This window comes from Mustela putorius, unplaced genomic scaffold (assembly GCF_011764305.1).
Source record: "Mustela putorius furo isolate JIRA1106 unplaced genomic scaffold, ASM1176430v1.1 tig00000827_pilon_pilon_pilon, whole genome shotgun sequence".
NCBI classification, from domain to species: Eukaryota; Metazoa; Chordata; class Mammalia; order Carnivora; family Mustelidae; genus Mustela; species Mustela putorius.
In genome coordinates, this window is record NW_025421489.1 from 4,407,769 (window position 1) to 4,422,317 (window position 14,549).

The 14,549-nt window shown below is 36.9% G+C and overlaps 1 protein-coding gene across 2 annotated transcripts in view; it reads right to left on the reverse strand.

The window, feature by feature from the left end:
- Positions 1-14,549, reverse strand: part of SPAG6 (sperm associated antigen 6) — a 63,214-nt gene that overhangs the window by 2,626 nt on the left and 46,039 nt on the right. The window contains exons 9-10 of one of the 2 annotated variants that reach the window (XM_004757602.3): positions 5,980-6,096; positions 1,208-1,353 (exon numbers count right to left, since the gene is read on the reverse strand). In XM_004757602.3, coding sequence (XP_004757659.1) covers positions 1,208-1,353; positions 5,980-6,096 — 263 coding nt within the window. The remainder of the gene's footprint in view (positions 1-1,207; positions 1,354-5,979; positions 6,097-14,549) is intronic. The other variant, XM_004757604.3, reaches the window with a different exon arrangement.

Sequence of the window (14,549 nt, forward strand, 5' to 3'; positions counted from 1 at the left end):
GTAGGCAGAGAGGCAGGCAGAGAGAGAGGAGGAAGCAGGCTCCCTGCTGAGCAGAGAGCCCGATGCGGGACTCGATCTCAGGACCCTGAGATCATGACCTGAGCCGAAGGCAGCGGCTTAACCCACTGAGCCACCCAGGTGCCCTCAGTGAAACTTTTTAAAAGAGAGAGCGCACATGCAAGTGTGCTTGTGTGAGTGGGGGGAGGGGCAGAGGAAGAGAGAGAAAGAGAATTTTAAGCAGGCCCACACCCAGCCCACGTGGGACTCAGTCTGACAACCCTGAGATTGTGACCTGAGCCAAAAAATCAAGAGTCAGGCACTTAACCCACTGAGCCACACAGGTGCCCTTAGGTGAAACTTTCAGGTATCTTTGGAACAACTTAAAAATCTACCTTTTCAACTGTAAACTTTATATAGTCCAAATACAGGTAAGTATTTCTAATAAAATTTAGCATCTGAATTGAAAGGAACTGGAAGTGATAAAATAACCTATTAGACAAATATGGATAAATATGGCCTTTAATTCTGAATGTTTTACTGGCATTTTTCAAGATTCAGTTGTTTAAATCATTCTATCTTTTCTTGGTAAATTTGCTTTTATTTATTTTGGGTTTAGTGGTATAGTTTTTCTTTAAACTTATAAGGACTGAGGCTTAGGTTTAATGCTCTGCAAATCAACCTTATTAAAAAAAACTACATTTTGAAAAGAACTTCCTATTACTTTATTATGAGGCACCTGCATAACACAAACATTATTTTTTCTTCAAATATAGTAACTTTCTTTTTGCCACTCAGCATCTCTTTCCTATTTGCAATACTCCTGTTTATATAAATGTGAGCATAAGGCTGAAAAATAATATGCACGTAACTATGAAAATCAGAATCTACAGGCCCTTTCTAAATTATGGTCACATTAAAAATTGCTAATTTAACTTGCACTCTGTATGCAGGCACACTTTGGTAAAGTGTGTATTGGATTAGTATAGATATGTCTCAAACAATATTCCAGCTTGATTTGGAGAGGTGTGTGTCCATCTGAACATTATTAAATTTGTGGGGGAAAAGAGATCACAGGAGAAGTAAATGTATACATTGGTCTTATGGAGTATTTCAAGGCCACACTTTGACACAGTGGATATAAAATCTAGATTTAAAGACAGAAAAACTACATTATAATTTTGAACTACTCAAAGTCCATTTTTCCCACCTTACTATTTCCTCTGGGTAACAGTTGTTAATACTGTTGATGTATTCTTGAAGGAGAGATCCAGGCTCTGCTTTTATCTCTTGAACCTTTTTAAGTCCACCACTTGTTACAAAAAGTCGTCGAGCTTTGCTGTCATGTGGTAGTACCTTGAAAAGTCAAGCACACAAAAATGTCAGCTTTTCTTTTCTAAGTGGGATTATAGTTGGTGAAAACAAATAATCTACCTGAGGAAGTGTAAAGTGTAAAGAATTTATGTGCACTCTATCTATAACAAAATGAGCCTAAATTTGCTGATGATTAGAAGTAAAATGTAGTCTCTTTAGAAATGTATTAGCTTTTTATGTTGTGGAAATGGAATAAAGGCCTTGAACATGAGCAAAGGTAATGGGGATCCACTCATATATGTAAAAGCAAAGCAGTGTCCCTCATTTGCTTACACCCATTCAGGGTCTCTCCTCTACCCACAAAATTAAAAGCAACATTCTTCAGCAGGCACAGACAGAGAGCCTTTTGTGACTCAGGTCCTAAGTACCTCTCCAGCTTCCTTCCCTACCAATCGCTATCCTAAATTTCATTTCAGTAAGCTCAGCAGGTGCATGTTGGGCCATTTCTTGCCTTTGCCTATGCTATTTCCTCTTCCCAGAATGCCCTTCCCCTCCATGCTTCTCCCCACATTTGTTTGGCTCTTACTCATCTTTTAAGATTCAGCTCAGGCATCCTCTCCTTTAAGAAACTTTCTCTGGGACATTCCTACCTACCCTCGTATCCCTGGATGAGGTAGATAACTTTTCTTCTCTTACAGCGTTCTGTTGAACCACTGTCAGTGCACCTGCTGCATAATATTTTAACTGTCAGCTTCTATGTCTGTCACACATAAATGTCATTGGAGACAGAAATTATACATTCATTCATTCCTCTAGTGCCTGGTGCCTAACAGATGCTCAATAAATGTTTAACAAATGAAAGAACATACTAAGCAGGGAAAGGAAATTGAGGAGATGTTAAAAAGGCAAGAAAAATCAGAAAAGTAAGGAATCCAAATATCCAAGAGAAAATTTTTAAAAAATATTTTATTTATTTATTTGACAGAGCAAGAAAGCACAAGCAGGGGGAGGAGCAGAGAGAGAGGGGAAGCAGGCTTCCCGCTGAGCAGGGAGCCCAATGTGGGACTTGATCCCAGGACCCTGGGATCATGACCTGAGCTGAAGGCAGATGCTTAATCATCTAAGCCACCCAGGCACTCTCCAAGAGAAGATTTTAAGAAGCAACCAATGAGAACTTTAAATAAAAAGTCACTAAATTTGACAGTGGATGTTCTTGTGTTGAGGGGAAACAGCCAGTGGAGATGAAGAAATAAATTATGCAAGACAGCAATCACTGATCAGATGAGAAAGGTCCTGGAGAGGGGGTGGTTTTGCATTATGGGAATCCCTGCTCCCTTCTTTGGTCATTGCTACTATGCTCTCTGACAGAAACACCCTTTCTTTCCCCGTCCATTCTTTCTCTTTCTTCAAAGACCAGCTTTATTTCCTTGCAGTTCCTCCGTTGAAGGCCTCTCTGAATACTTCAGATTGCATTGATTTATTCCTTTTTAAATTAAAAAAAAAAAGTTTATCATGAAATCTAGCACATTGAAGTGCTTTCTAATTGCTTTGTCTGGTCTTCCAGCTAGATTATAAAAGTTCTTCGAAGAAGATCTTTTTTTAATTTTTTTTGGTCTATCCCCCAGTGTTTAACAGAGTGTTGGGTACATGTAGGCATTTAGCAAATACTTAAAATTGCAAAAGGATCTTGCTAATAGAATGATAATACACATCAACTGGACAATAAAAGATGACACTAGTGGGGCGCCTAGGTGGCTCAGTTAAGTGTCTGACTCTTGATTTCAGCTCAGGTCATGATCTCAGGGTTGTGAGACAGAGCCTTGCATGGGACTCTGTGTTCTCAGCATGGAACCTGGTTAAGATTCTCTCTCTCCCTCTGCACTTCCCCACCCCCCTGAGCTCACACACACACTTGCATTCTCATTCTTAAAAATAAAAAGATACTAGAATATATTTCTAAAAAGTGAAATAAGCCTACAGATACATATTTTCTAAATACTTTGTTTGGCCTGGAGAGTTTTCATTACCCCTTATCTCTGACCCCAGCCACACTAAACTAATGTCTTTTTACCTACTGCCTTGCTTTCTCATCTCCTTCTAGTGCTCTGGTATCCTTAAATTAAAAAACACAAAATTCTGCCTGAAGCAAAACAAAGGCACATTTGTTAGAGTCTATCATCTGTGGTACTATATTTTATCTCGGCTGTCTAACATCCACAAATCCCTCTGGTTTACTCTAGTGATTTATTTTGAACTCAGTTCAGGTTAGTATTTTCACAGTGAGTTCAATAAACTAGAATACCTCACTCAGTAGTATAAAAGATCAGACCATAAAATAAAGCTTTCAGAAATAAGGTCAGCTACTTATTTTCAAGAGCTGATGACTTGTAGATGAACCCCTCAACAATTCCCTCCCTCTCCCTTTTAGTTGACCAAACTGGCTGCTCGATTTCTTATCTAGTACCCAAAGAGGGAAAAAAGGTTTGATTATTTTCCTAGAAGGGGAGGACAGAACCCAAGTGTTGATACCCAGAACTATATCCCAAGGCAGCCTCAGCCATGTAAAACCTTCTGCTATCCGGTGACTATGGTGCTTGGGAGCCAGCCAAGCTGCTGAAGATCATGGAAGACAGATAACTGAAGGCTATTAGCAGATAGTAATATCTTTCAGATGAGTACCTGAAAATGGACCTAATAACTGCAGGGCCTAGTTTAAAAGTTGTAACAATATGTAATTTTTGCTCATTGTTTATAGAAATATAGTATACAAATAGTAACACCTCCGGGGCGTCTGGGTGGCTCAGTGGGTTAAAGCCTCTGCCTTCGGCTCAGGTCATGATCGAGCCCCGCATGGGGCTCTCTGCTCTGCGGGGAGCCTTCTAACTCCTCTCTCTCTCTCTGCCTGCCTCTCTGCCTACTTGTGATCTCTGTCTGTAAAATAAATAAATAAAATCTTAAAAAAAAAATAGTAACACCTCCTTTATATAGCATTATACCTAACTATTCACATGAATTTGCCCACTACTCATTTTTATTAATTTTTTTTAAAGAATTTATTTGACAGAGAGAGATTACAAGTAGGCAGAGAGGCAGGCAGAGAGAGGAGGAAGCAGGCTCCCTGCTGAGCAGAGAGCCCGATGCGGGACTCGATCCCAGGACCCTGAAATCATGACCTGAGCCGAAGGCAGCAGCTTAACCCACTGAGCCACCCAGGCGCCCCCATTTTTATTAATTTTTAAGAAATTAACCTTAACCACGTTTATGTTTTATTTCTTAAAAACAACATTTTAGGTTTTTCAGTGGAGAGAGGGGATTTGAATGCTTAATACATGCCTGGGATTAAGCTAAACCCTTTACAAATAATATCCCATTTAATCTTTACAGTGACCTTATAAAATAGGAATTCTTATTACCTCCATTTTATTGGTAGTAATACTAAGGTTTGCAGACATCAAGACTTTGCTAAAGATACTACAGGTCGTAGGGATGCCTGGGTGGCTCAGTATGTTGATCATATGCCTTCGGCTTAGGTCATGATTATTCCAGGGTCTTTGGATTGAGTCCTGCATTGGGCTCCTTGCTCAGTGGGGAGCCTGCTTCTCCCTCTGCCTGCCTCTCCCCCTCCTTGAGCTCGCTCACTCTCTGACAAATAAAGAAAATATTAAAAAAAAAAAAAAAGGCACCTGGGTGGCTCAGAGGTTAAAGCCTCTGTCTTTGGCTGGGGTCATGATCCCAGGGTCCTGGGATCGAGCCTCTCATCGGGCTCTCTGCTCAACAGGGAGCCTGCTTCCTCCTCTCTCTCTCTGCCTATTTGTGATCTCTGTCTGTCAAATAAATAAAATCTCTAAAAAAAAAAAAAAAGATATTACAGTTGATAAATGGGAAATCCAGGCACCCTAATTCCAGAGTCTGAGCTCATAACCATAACCATTATGGGATACTACTTCCAAAGACCCCATTTTCTTAAATCAAATCTCCTGATCACAATGTAACCAGTTCTTTATAGCTTAGGGTTGCCACCCTGGCCATCAATGGCTGTGGGGATACAGTCATTCTTTCTCAGCCTTTACTATCAACAGTCGATCCTGCTGGCTAAGCCCATATCCAGCAGCTTGACCTTTCTACCTTACTACTTTTACTCTGCAATGATCTAAGAAATTTGATGGCTATATTGTTAAAAAACTGTTCATAAAGTAAGTCAGTAAACTCCAAATGACTGAAAGCATCTCCAGTAAAGTGCATGGACTCTGTCATAAATGATTCAGTGAACTTTTTTATTTTCCTTTATAAGATCTTTGCACTGTGCCCAGGTAAGTGAGATTAACAGACACCAGGATAATTACTAAATTACTTATGAATATAAATTATCTGCATTATGAGGTGTTTATAGATTCATATACTATCTACTACCCAAGAACACTGGAAAAGACAGTATGGAGGCTGTAATGAAAATGTGAGGAAGAAGGAAGTGTGAATCATTTAAATGTGAATTTTATTAACTCATGTTAATTTTATTAACCTCTGTTACCCTTCCTGTCACTACAGTCAGTGAGAGTTAAGAAGTAAATGCCTGTGCCCATCTTTCAGAAGACACTGACCCAACAGAAAAAAGTTAACAAGTCATTTAAATTTTCTTTCCCCACTTCTAGAAAAGAGAGCATTTCTTACCTTACTGAACTGTCCAACCACGTGCTTCAGGATATTGGGAGGGGCATCATACAGAAATGGCTCAAGGGCTGGTAAATAGGTGCATTTTTGTAGGATATTCTTTATGGCTTTTTTACTCTGTTGAAATACAAAGCAAAATATAGACCAAAGAAGCAATCAAGCTTGACCAAAATCCATGCCTCATATTCCTAGAATGTGAAAATGAAATGAATTTCCAGGTCTAACCTGCAGTTGTTTCATTGCTTAAAACAGTTGTAGAAAAACTTCTATCTGGCATTGGTTTTATCATAGAATACCCTGCCAGTTGTCTTCATGTGAAATTTTAGAATATACAGTGTATTACTGATATCTTAAAATTACCCATGAGTAAAGTAAAATTAAAAAGCATAAAGCTATAGACTGAAAATTAATATATATTATATTTTATTAGTATAAATTATATAAACTGTGAGATAACCAGCATGTCCTACTCCTTCCAATCAACAAATAGAAACTAGTTTGTTGTAGAAAGTCATTATCAAACATTGTGTATTCTCCAAAAGGTTTCATGGCTTACAGGTATATAATCAGGAAGATCCTACTATATTCATTATTTGGTGAACATGTGCAGATATGCTCCTATAGCTCATGGGAGAAACTGCCCCATTCACAGGTAAAGCAACAGGAAGTGTGTCACCTGCAAGCAACACCACAGGCACCTCCCCACTCTCCCCAGCACTCTGTATTTCACAGTGCCTCCGGCTGTGACAGAAGAAGGATCCTAATGTGACTGCAACCAGCTCTCGGGCCATAGCTCACTGTGCCTCAGCGTCCTGGTCTTCAAGCCTGTCCTCTTCACTTTGGAAGGCTCACAGCTGGGTTTGTCTACAGCTGTTTTCCAATGGAATTCCATACCTGCTTGTATGTGGTTTTGTGTGTGTGTGTTTTGTGTGTGGTTTTGCTTGTATGATGAATGTTTAGCAGTGCTTTTGAAATGTCAAAGAGCATTTTGGTGTTTTGTTTCCAAGAGCATTTTGATTTTCACATCATGAATTTTACAATTGGCAAATGGATTCAGGAAAAACTTTGATCACATTTGTGCTATGAGGAAAGGCTCTTTAATTTCACGGTTTCCCAGAGACTCAGGCTTATCTCTTGGCACATTTGTCCTCAAATATTGTTTCACAAACTAAATGAAATAAAATAAGGAATGTAAGAAATGCAGCTCAACTTTCTTCCACAAGTAGTAAACCTACATTGAAATTAAACTACCAATCCCCAGCATACCTAGTTATATCTTTGTGAGTCATCTTCGGGTCACGGCGACCTTAGCAGGTCTGCAAATTTAACTTAACTGTTATTGGTGATAAGGTCTACTAATTGTATCACACAGATCACATCACCATGCCACGGTGATGTACTGTCAAGTTATTAATTAAGAACTCCAGAAAAGAGTCTAATGATCCTACAAATTACTGAGTTTTACTATCCTTTGTCAAGAAATATACTTGATTTATGGGGCATCTGGGTGACTCAGAGGGTTAAGCCTCTGCCTTCGGCTCAGGTCATGATCTCAGGGTCCTGGGATTGAGCCTCATGTCGGGCTCTCTCCTCAGCAGGGAGCCTGCTTCCCCCTCTCTCTCTGCCTGTCTCTCTGTCTACTTGTGATCACTGTTTGTCAAATAAATAAAATCTTTTTTAAAAAAAAGAAATATACGTGATTTATGACTACATTGACTTCTAGATAGGAATGTATTTCATGATTAATAATCAGCTATATTTCCCAACATGAAAGAAATATTAGTATATTAGTTAAGATTTTATTTACTGGTCAATTTCTGGGCTTCAGATTTTTTTTTAAAGATTTTATTTATTTATTTGACAGACAGAGATCACAAGTAAGCAGAGAGGCAGGCAGAGAGAGAGGGGGAAGTAGGCTCCCTGCTGAGCAGAGAGCCTGATGGGGGCCTGGATCCCAGGACCCTGGGTTCAAGACCTGAGCCCAAGGCAGAGGCTAATCCACTGAGCCACCCAGGTGCCCCATGGGCTTAAGATTTTTTTAACAACCTTATTGAGATATAATCTACATACCATAAATTCATTCATTTTAAGTACACAATTCAATGGCTTTTTAGTAAACTTACAAAGTTGTGCAACTATCACCACAACCTAATTTTAGCACATCTTCATCATTCCAACAAGGAACATCATTCGATCTGTAGTCACACCCCCACCAGCCCTGGGCAACTGCCAACCTACTTTCTGTCTCTATATATGGACAATTCATATAGATGGAATCATACAGTAAGGGAACTTTTGAGTCTGACTTCTTTCACTAAGTATAATGTTTTGGGGGTTCATCCATGTTATAGCATGTATCAGTGCCTCATTCCTTTCATTGTCAAATAGTATTCCATTATACAGATATTATCACATTTTGTTTATCCATTTCCAGTTGATAAACATTTGGGTTGTTTCCACTTAGGGTGATTTTGAATAATTCTGCTATGGAGATTCATATACAAGTCTTTGTGTAGATATTTTTAGATGTTTTCATTTCTCTTGGGAAGATACTTAGGAGTGAAGTTGTTGGGTGATGATGGTAAATTTATGTTTACTATTTTGAGAAATTGCCAAACTGTTTTTCAATGGGACTGCAACATTTTACATTTCGACCAGTAATGTAAGAAGGTTCAAAATTCTCCATATAATTATCAACATTTGTTATTATCTGTCTTATTAACTATAACCATTCTTGTGGGCATGATGCAGGTTTTGATTCACATCTCTCTAGTGACTAATGATGTTGAATATTTTTTCTTATACTGATGGATCATTTGTTGATGAAATGTTTATTCAAATGGTTTGCCCATTGTTTAATTGGGTTATTTGTCTTCATATTATTGAGTTATAGGAGCTCTTCATATATTTTTGAATATAAACCTTTCTTGAATATATTATTTGCAAATAATTCAAGTCTGTGGCATGTCTTTTGGTTTTCTTAATCAAGTCTTCTAAAGCATATCAGCTTTTAATTTTGATGAAACCCAACTTATGAATGTTTTCATTTACCACTTGAGCTTTAGGTTCATTTCTAAGAAATAAATGCCTAATCCAAGGTTTCAAGGACTTGTTCATTTTCTCCTAAGAGTTTTGTTCACTTAACCCTTATATTTAGATCTATGATCCATTTTTAGCTACTTCTGGTATATGGTATAATGTTCCAAATTAGTATTTTTGTTTGAGAATGTTCTAATTGTCCCAATTCGATTTGCTGAAAACACTATCCTTTTCGCATTAAATTGCCTTGGAACTTTTGTGAAAAATCAGAAAAGGGTCTATTTCAGACTTTAAAAATTCCGTTACATTGATTGATATATAATATATATATATATATGTATATATATATATATATATATATGTCTTTATGTAAGCAAGTTCCACACTATCTTGATAGCTATAGCTTTGTAGTAAGTTTTAAAATTGGGCAGTATAAGTTCCTTTACAAGATTGTTTTTACTTGTCTGGGTCCTTGCCATTTCCATATGAATTTTGGGATCAGCCTCTCCAGTTTGCGGGGAGGGAAGCCAGTTGGGATTATGACAGAGATTGTATTGAATACATAGATCAATTTGGGAAGTATTGCCATCTTAACAATATTGAATCTTCCAGTCCATGAACATGCAGTGTCCTTCCATTATTCAGACCTTCTTTAACATTTTTTAGCAATGTTTTATAGTTCTCAGTGTATAAGCCTATATTTCTTATTAAATTTATTCTTAAGTATTTGTTGATGCTATTGTGAATGAAACTATTGTCTTAATTTCATATTTGTTTTTTTACAGTTTACTTATTTATAATCTCTACACCCAACATAGAGTTGGAATTCACAACCCTGAGACTAAAAGTTGCATGTTCTACTGACTAAACCAGCCTGGCACCACACATGTTTGAATTGTTCATTACCAGCATATGAAAATATGACAGATTTTTTATATTGATCATATATCTGGTAATCCTGAACTCTCAGTAATTCTGGTAATTTTGTACATGTGTGTCTGTATTCCTTAGGATTTTCTATACATAAGATCATGTCATATGTTGGGTTTAAAATTTATTAGCCTTTAGAAAATGTGCCTTATGTTTGGTTATTTAAGGCACTGAGCAAAATAAAACAGTTCTTACAATTTCATAGAGAATTTATATGGGGTAAGTACACCCTTTTATTCTCCTATTTCAGTAAATCAAGTAATATATTACTTTGAAATAATAACAAATTATGAATTTTTCTAATTGTCATAGCATTTAGTAGTTAGTCTTTAACCTTAGATATGTATAAATAAATGATGATGTCAGAGAAGGAGTTACGAGCTGTCTATTCAGGGCAACGTGGGTTTAGCCTGGTTTTCCTATAAAGTATCATAGCATGTAAGCTCTACATTCATTCATTTTCTGTCATTTCTGAAAAGTGACTCTTTCCACTTCGATAAAAGAGATTGTAAAAATCACGTTAAGTAACTAGCAACACTATTTTTTTAATCTCTTGACACACATAAGAATAGAAATTAACAAACTAAAAGTGTTAATACGATGCAAATACTTGGTATGATTTCAATTGTTTTTTACAGAAAATGAAAGAAATAACAAAACTTATCCATTGTTGCTTGCCTTAATGGATGATCTTTAATGAAAACTGCCCACAATGAATGTTTCTTATTGAAAAGTTAATTTTGTTCTGAAAGCATTCTGGCCCAAAGAGTTACACTTATTAAAAGGAAAGGGAGGTGCAGCACCAGGGTGGCTCAGTTGGTTAAGGATCTATTGATTTTGGCTCAAGTCATGATCTCAGGGTGGTAAGATCAAGGTCTGGATGGGGCTCTTTGCTGGGCATGGAGCCTGCTTAAGATTATCTCTCTCAGGGCACGTGGGTGGCTCAGACGTTAAGCATCTGCCTTTGACTCAGGTCATGATCCCAGCATCCTGGGATTGAGTTCCCCATAGGGTTCCCTGCTCAGCAGGAAGCCTGCCTCTCCCTCTGCCACTTCCCCCTGCTTGTATTCTCTCTCTCTGTCAAATAAATAAATAAAAACTTTAAAAAAAAAAAAAAGATGATCCTTCTCTTCCTTTCAAAGACCCCCCCCCCAAAATTTTAAAATTAAAAATAAAAGGAAGGGTGAACATCAGAATAAATCTTCACGACTTTGGGTTAGGCAAAGTCTTTTTAGATAAAGCTCCAAAAGTACAAGCAACAAAAGAAAAAATAAATAAATTGCAACTTTTACAATTTTAAAGATTTTTGCTACATATAATATGATCAATCAAGTGATAACCCATTGAATGGAAGAAAATGGTCATAAGTTATACATCTGATGAAGATTTGTATTCAAAATATATAAAGAACACTTACAACTCAATAATAAAAACAGAATAGCCCAAATTAAAAATGGACAAAGGGTCTGATTAGACATTTCTCCAAAGGAGATATACAAATGGCCAATAAGCACATGAAAAGATTTTTCAACATGATTAACCATCAAGGAAATGCAAATCAAAATCACAGTGAAATGCCAATTCACACCCACTAGCCTGGCTACAATTTTTTATAAAAAGGCAATAACAAGTCTCGACAAGAATATGGAAAAATTGGAACCCTCATACATTGCTAGAGGGAATATAAATGGTACAGTCACATTGGAAAACAGTTTGGTGGTTGCTCAAAATATTAAAAAGAGTTATTGTTTGACCTAGCCATCCTACTCCTAGGTTTGTACATCCACATACATCCACACAAAAACCTGTACAAATATGTTCACAGCAGCATTATTTATCATAATCAAGAGTAGAAACAGTCCAAATGTCCATCAACTAGTCTATGGGTAAACAAAATGTAGTATAGTGATACAATGGAATATTATTTGGCAATAAAAAGGAACAAAATACTGAAATACGCTACAATATGGGTGAACCTTGAAACTTACACTAAGTGAAAAGAAGCCAGCCACAAAAGAGCACTTATAATGTATGATTCCGTTTAAATGAAATGTCCAGAAGAGGCAAATCCCCAAAGACAGAAAGTAAATTAATGGCCGCCTGGGGCTAAGCAGGGAAGGTATGGAGTGACTGCTGGCGGGGGGGGGGGGGGGGGGCGATGAAAAGGTTCTAAAATTAGATTGTGGCAAGGGTTGCATCTGTGAATATACTAAAACCATTGCATTATACACTTTAAGGGGGTGAACAGTATGGCATATGAACTACATTTCAATAAAGCTGTTAAAAAATGAAGGGAAGCAACCATGATGACAAGAACACAATTATTAAATCAAATAATCTTAGAAATACTTTCATAACTAAGGTAATAGAATGAACTTACTCAAATGCCAAACTAAGATAGACCATTTCAATATGATGCCTCTAAATCAAAATAAATGAAAATGCAATTGTGTGAAAATATTCAAATATATGTAGGTGAGCTTATTAGATAAAAGATGGATTTTTTCCCCCATTTTCAATAAGGTGCAGGCAGATATAAAGCTATGTGAAAACATGCAAGCAATTCCAAGGGACTGCTCATTGGTTCTCCTGGATCAGAACCAATTAGAGAATGCTTACAGAAGCTGACATGCCTTTGGGACAAAATGAACTTCAACATGGCCTTTGATTTGAAAGCTGCCACAGAATGACAAATGAGAAATACCATTAGACAGTTCCTAAAGCTCTTGGATACATTTTTCCCTACTGAGATAATGTCAAATCAAACAGACTTGGACTTTCACTCTAAAGCCTTTAAAACAACAAACGTTAGAATCCAAGAAACCTTGGGGAAGCAAAAATAATAATCAAGTCCCTACAATAAGAAAATATTTGGATGGACTTAAAGCCTTGGAAGGATTGCTGACAGGATAATGATTAATAAAGATCCCACTTTTTAATTTACTACCCACTATATTTCCTGGAAGTAAATATTTTATCAAATATAGGCAGACGGAACCTTAACTTTTATTAGTAAACCTGAATGTTTTAGTAAAACTACTTTTGTTAAACTTAAACACAATAAAAATGATCTTACTTCAAAAGGTGAAGTTTTCAAACTTATTTTACTCTATGATATTTATATGATAAAACAGAATAATTCATTAAAAACCAAGTTACATAAACTTAGTAGTATATAAAAAGCATTTAGTGCTACCTAAGACACCATTTGCAAGAGTTTCTCGAACTGTAATTATTAGGGGTGCCTGGGTGTCTCAGTGGGTTAAAGCCTCTGCCTTTGGCTCAGGTCATGATCCCATGGTCCTGGGATCGAGCCCCGCATCTGGCTCTCTGCTCCACAGGGAGCCTGCTTCCTTGCTTCCTCCTCTCTCTCTCTGCCTACTTGTGATCTCTCTCTGTCAAATAAATAAATAAAATTTAAAAAAAAACTGTCATTACTATTGATTCCACTATTAATTATTCATGCTATAGCTGATATATTCCTTTATTTTCTAAAACTTCAAGGAAAATAGAAGTTGTTACACACAGGAATCTGAAAGTGATAGAGACTATTAATAATTTACCTCCTGATAATCTAGAAGTTGAATATGATTACTATTCTATTTTGTGCACAGCTTATACCTGCAGAGACCCTGCAGAGGAGACCACAGTCATTGGACCACCAGAGAAAGGAGGGAGGAGGAACGAAGGGGGGGGGAATGAAGAAGGAAGTGGGAGGTTGAAAAGGCAAGCATGATAAATGGGTTAAAGAAATATGAAGCGAAAGTGAACTACATAAATAAGTTAAAATTATATGTATGTAAATCAGTTTTACTTGGACAACTCAAAACTGGAAATGTAATTGTGGTTTCTCACCAGAAAGCCAAAGAATCACAGAATTGTTAAACAGGGAAAAGCCTTAACATATTGTCAACTTATTCTCTACCAAACTTTGCAAAGGAATACACTGAACACTGTGGAGAAATGTAAGGGAAGCCTCAAATCTATTAAGTCATTGATCTAGAAAGTCTTACAAAAATTGAAAAAATGCTAATGTTAGAAATTCCCTCAATGAAGCTATAGAAAAATAACCTGTAAACATAACCAAATAAACATAAATTCATTTCTATAAAATTTATAAATCCAATAGATGACTCACTATAAAACTTTCAGAGTTCCTCAGCTATATAGTTCAAATAAACTTCCTGCCTTACTATACCATCTAAAATTGCTTCAGCAGGGCACCTGGGTGGCTCAGTGGATTAAGCCTCTGCCTTTGGCTCAGGTCATGACCTCAGGGTCCTGGGATTGAGTCCTGCATCGGTCTCTCTGCTTGGCAGGAAGCCTGCTTTCTCCTCTCTCTCTGCCTGCCTCTCTGCCTACTTGTGATCTCTGTCTGTCAAATAAACAAATAAAATCTTTAAAAAAAAAAAAAAAAGAAAACCAAAAAATAAAATAAAATAAAAACACTGCTTCAGCAAATGTGCTTTCTTATTTGCTAATTTATTGTTTTAACTAAATTTAAATGTCATTTAACTTACTCTTGTTAATTTCATTTTGAATTATTATTATCTTTTCTGTCCTCTTTCCTCAGTCCAAGTCAATTCTAAAAACTACTTTCA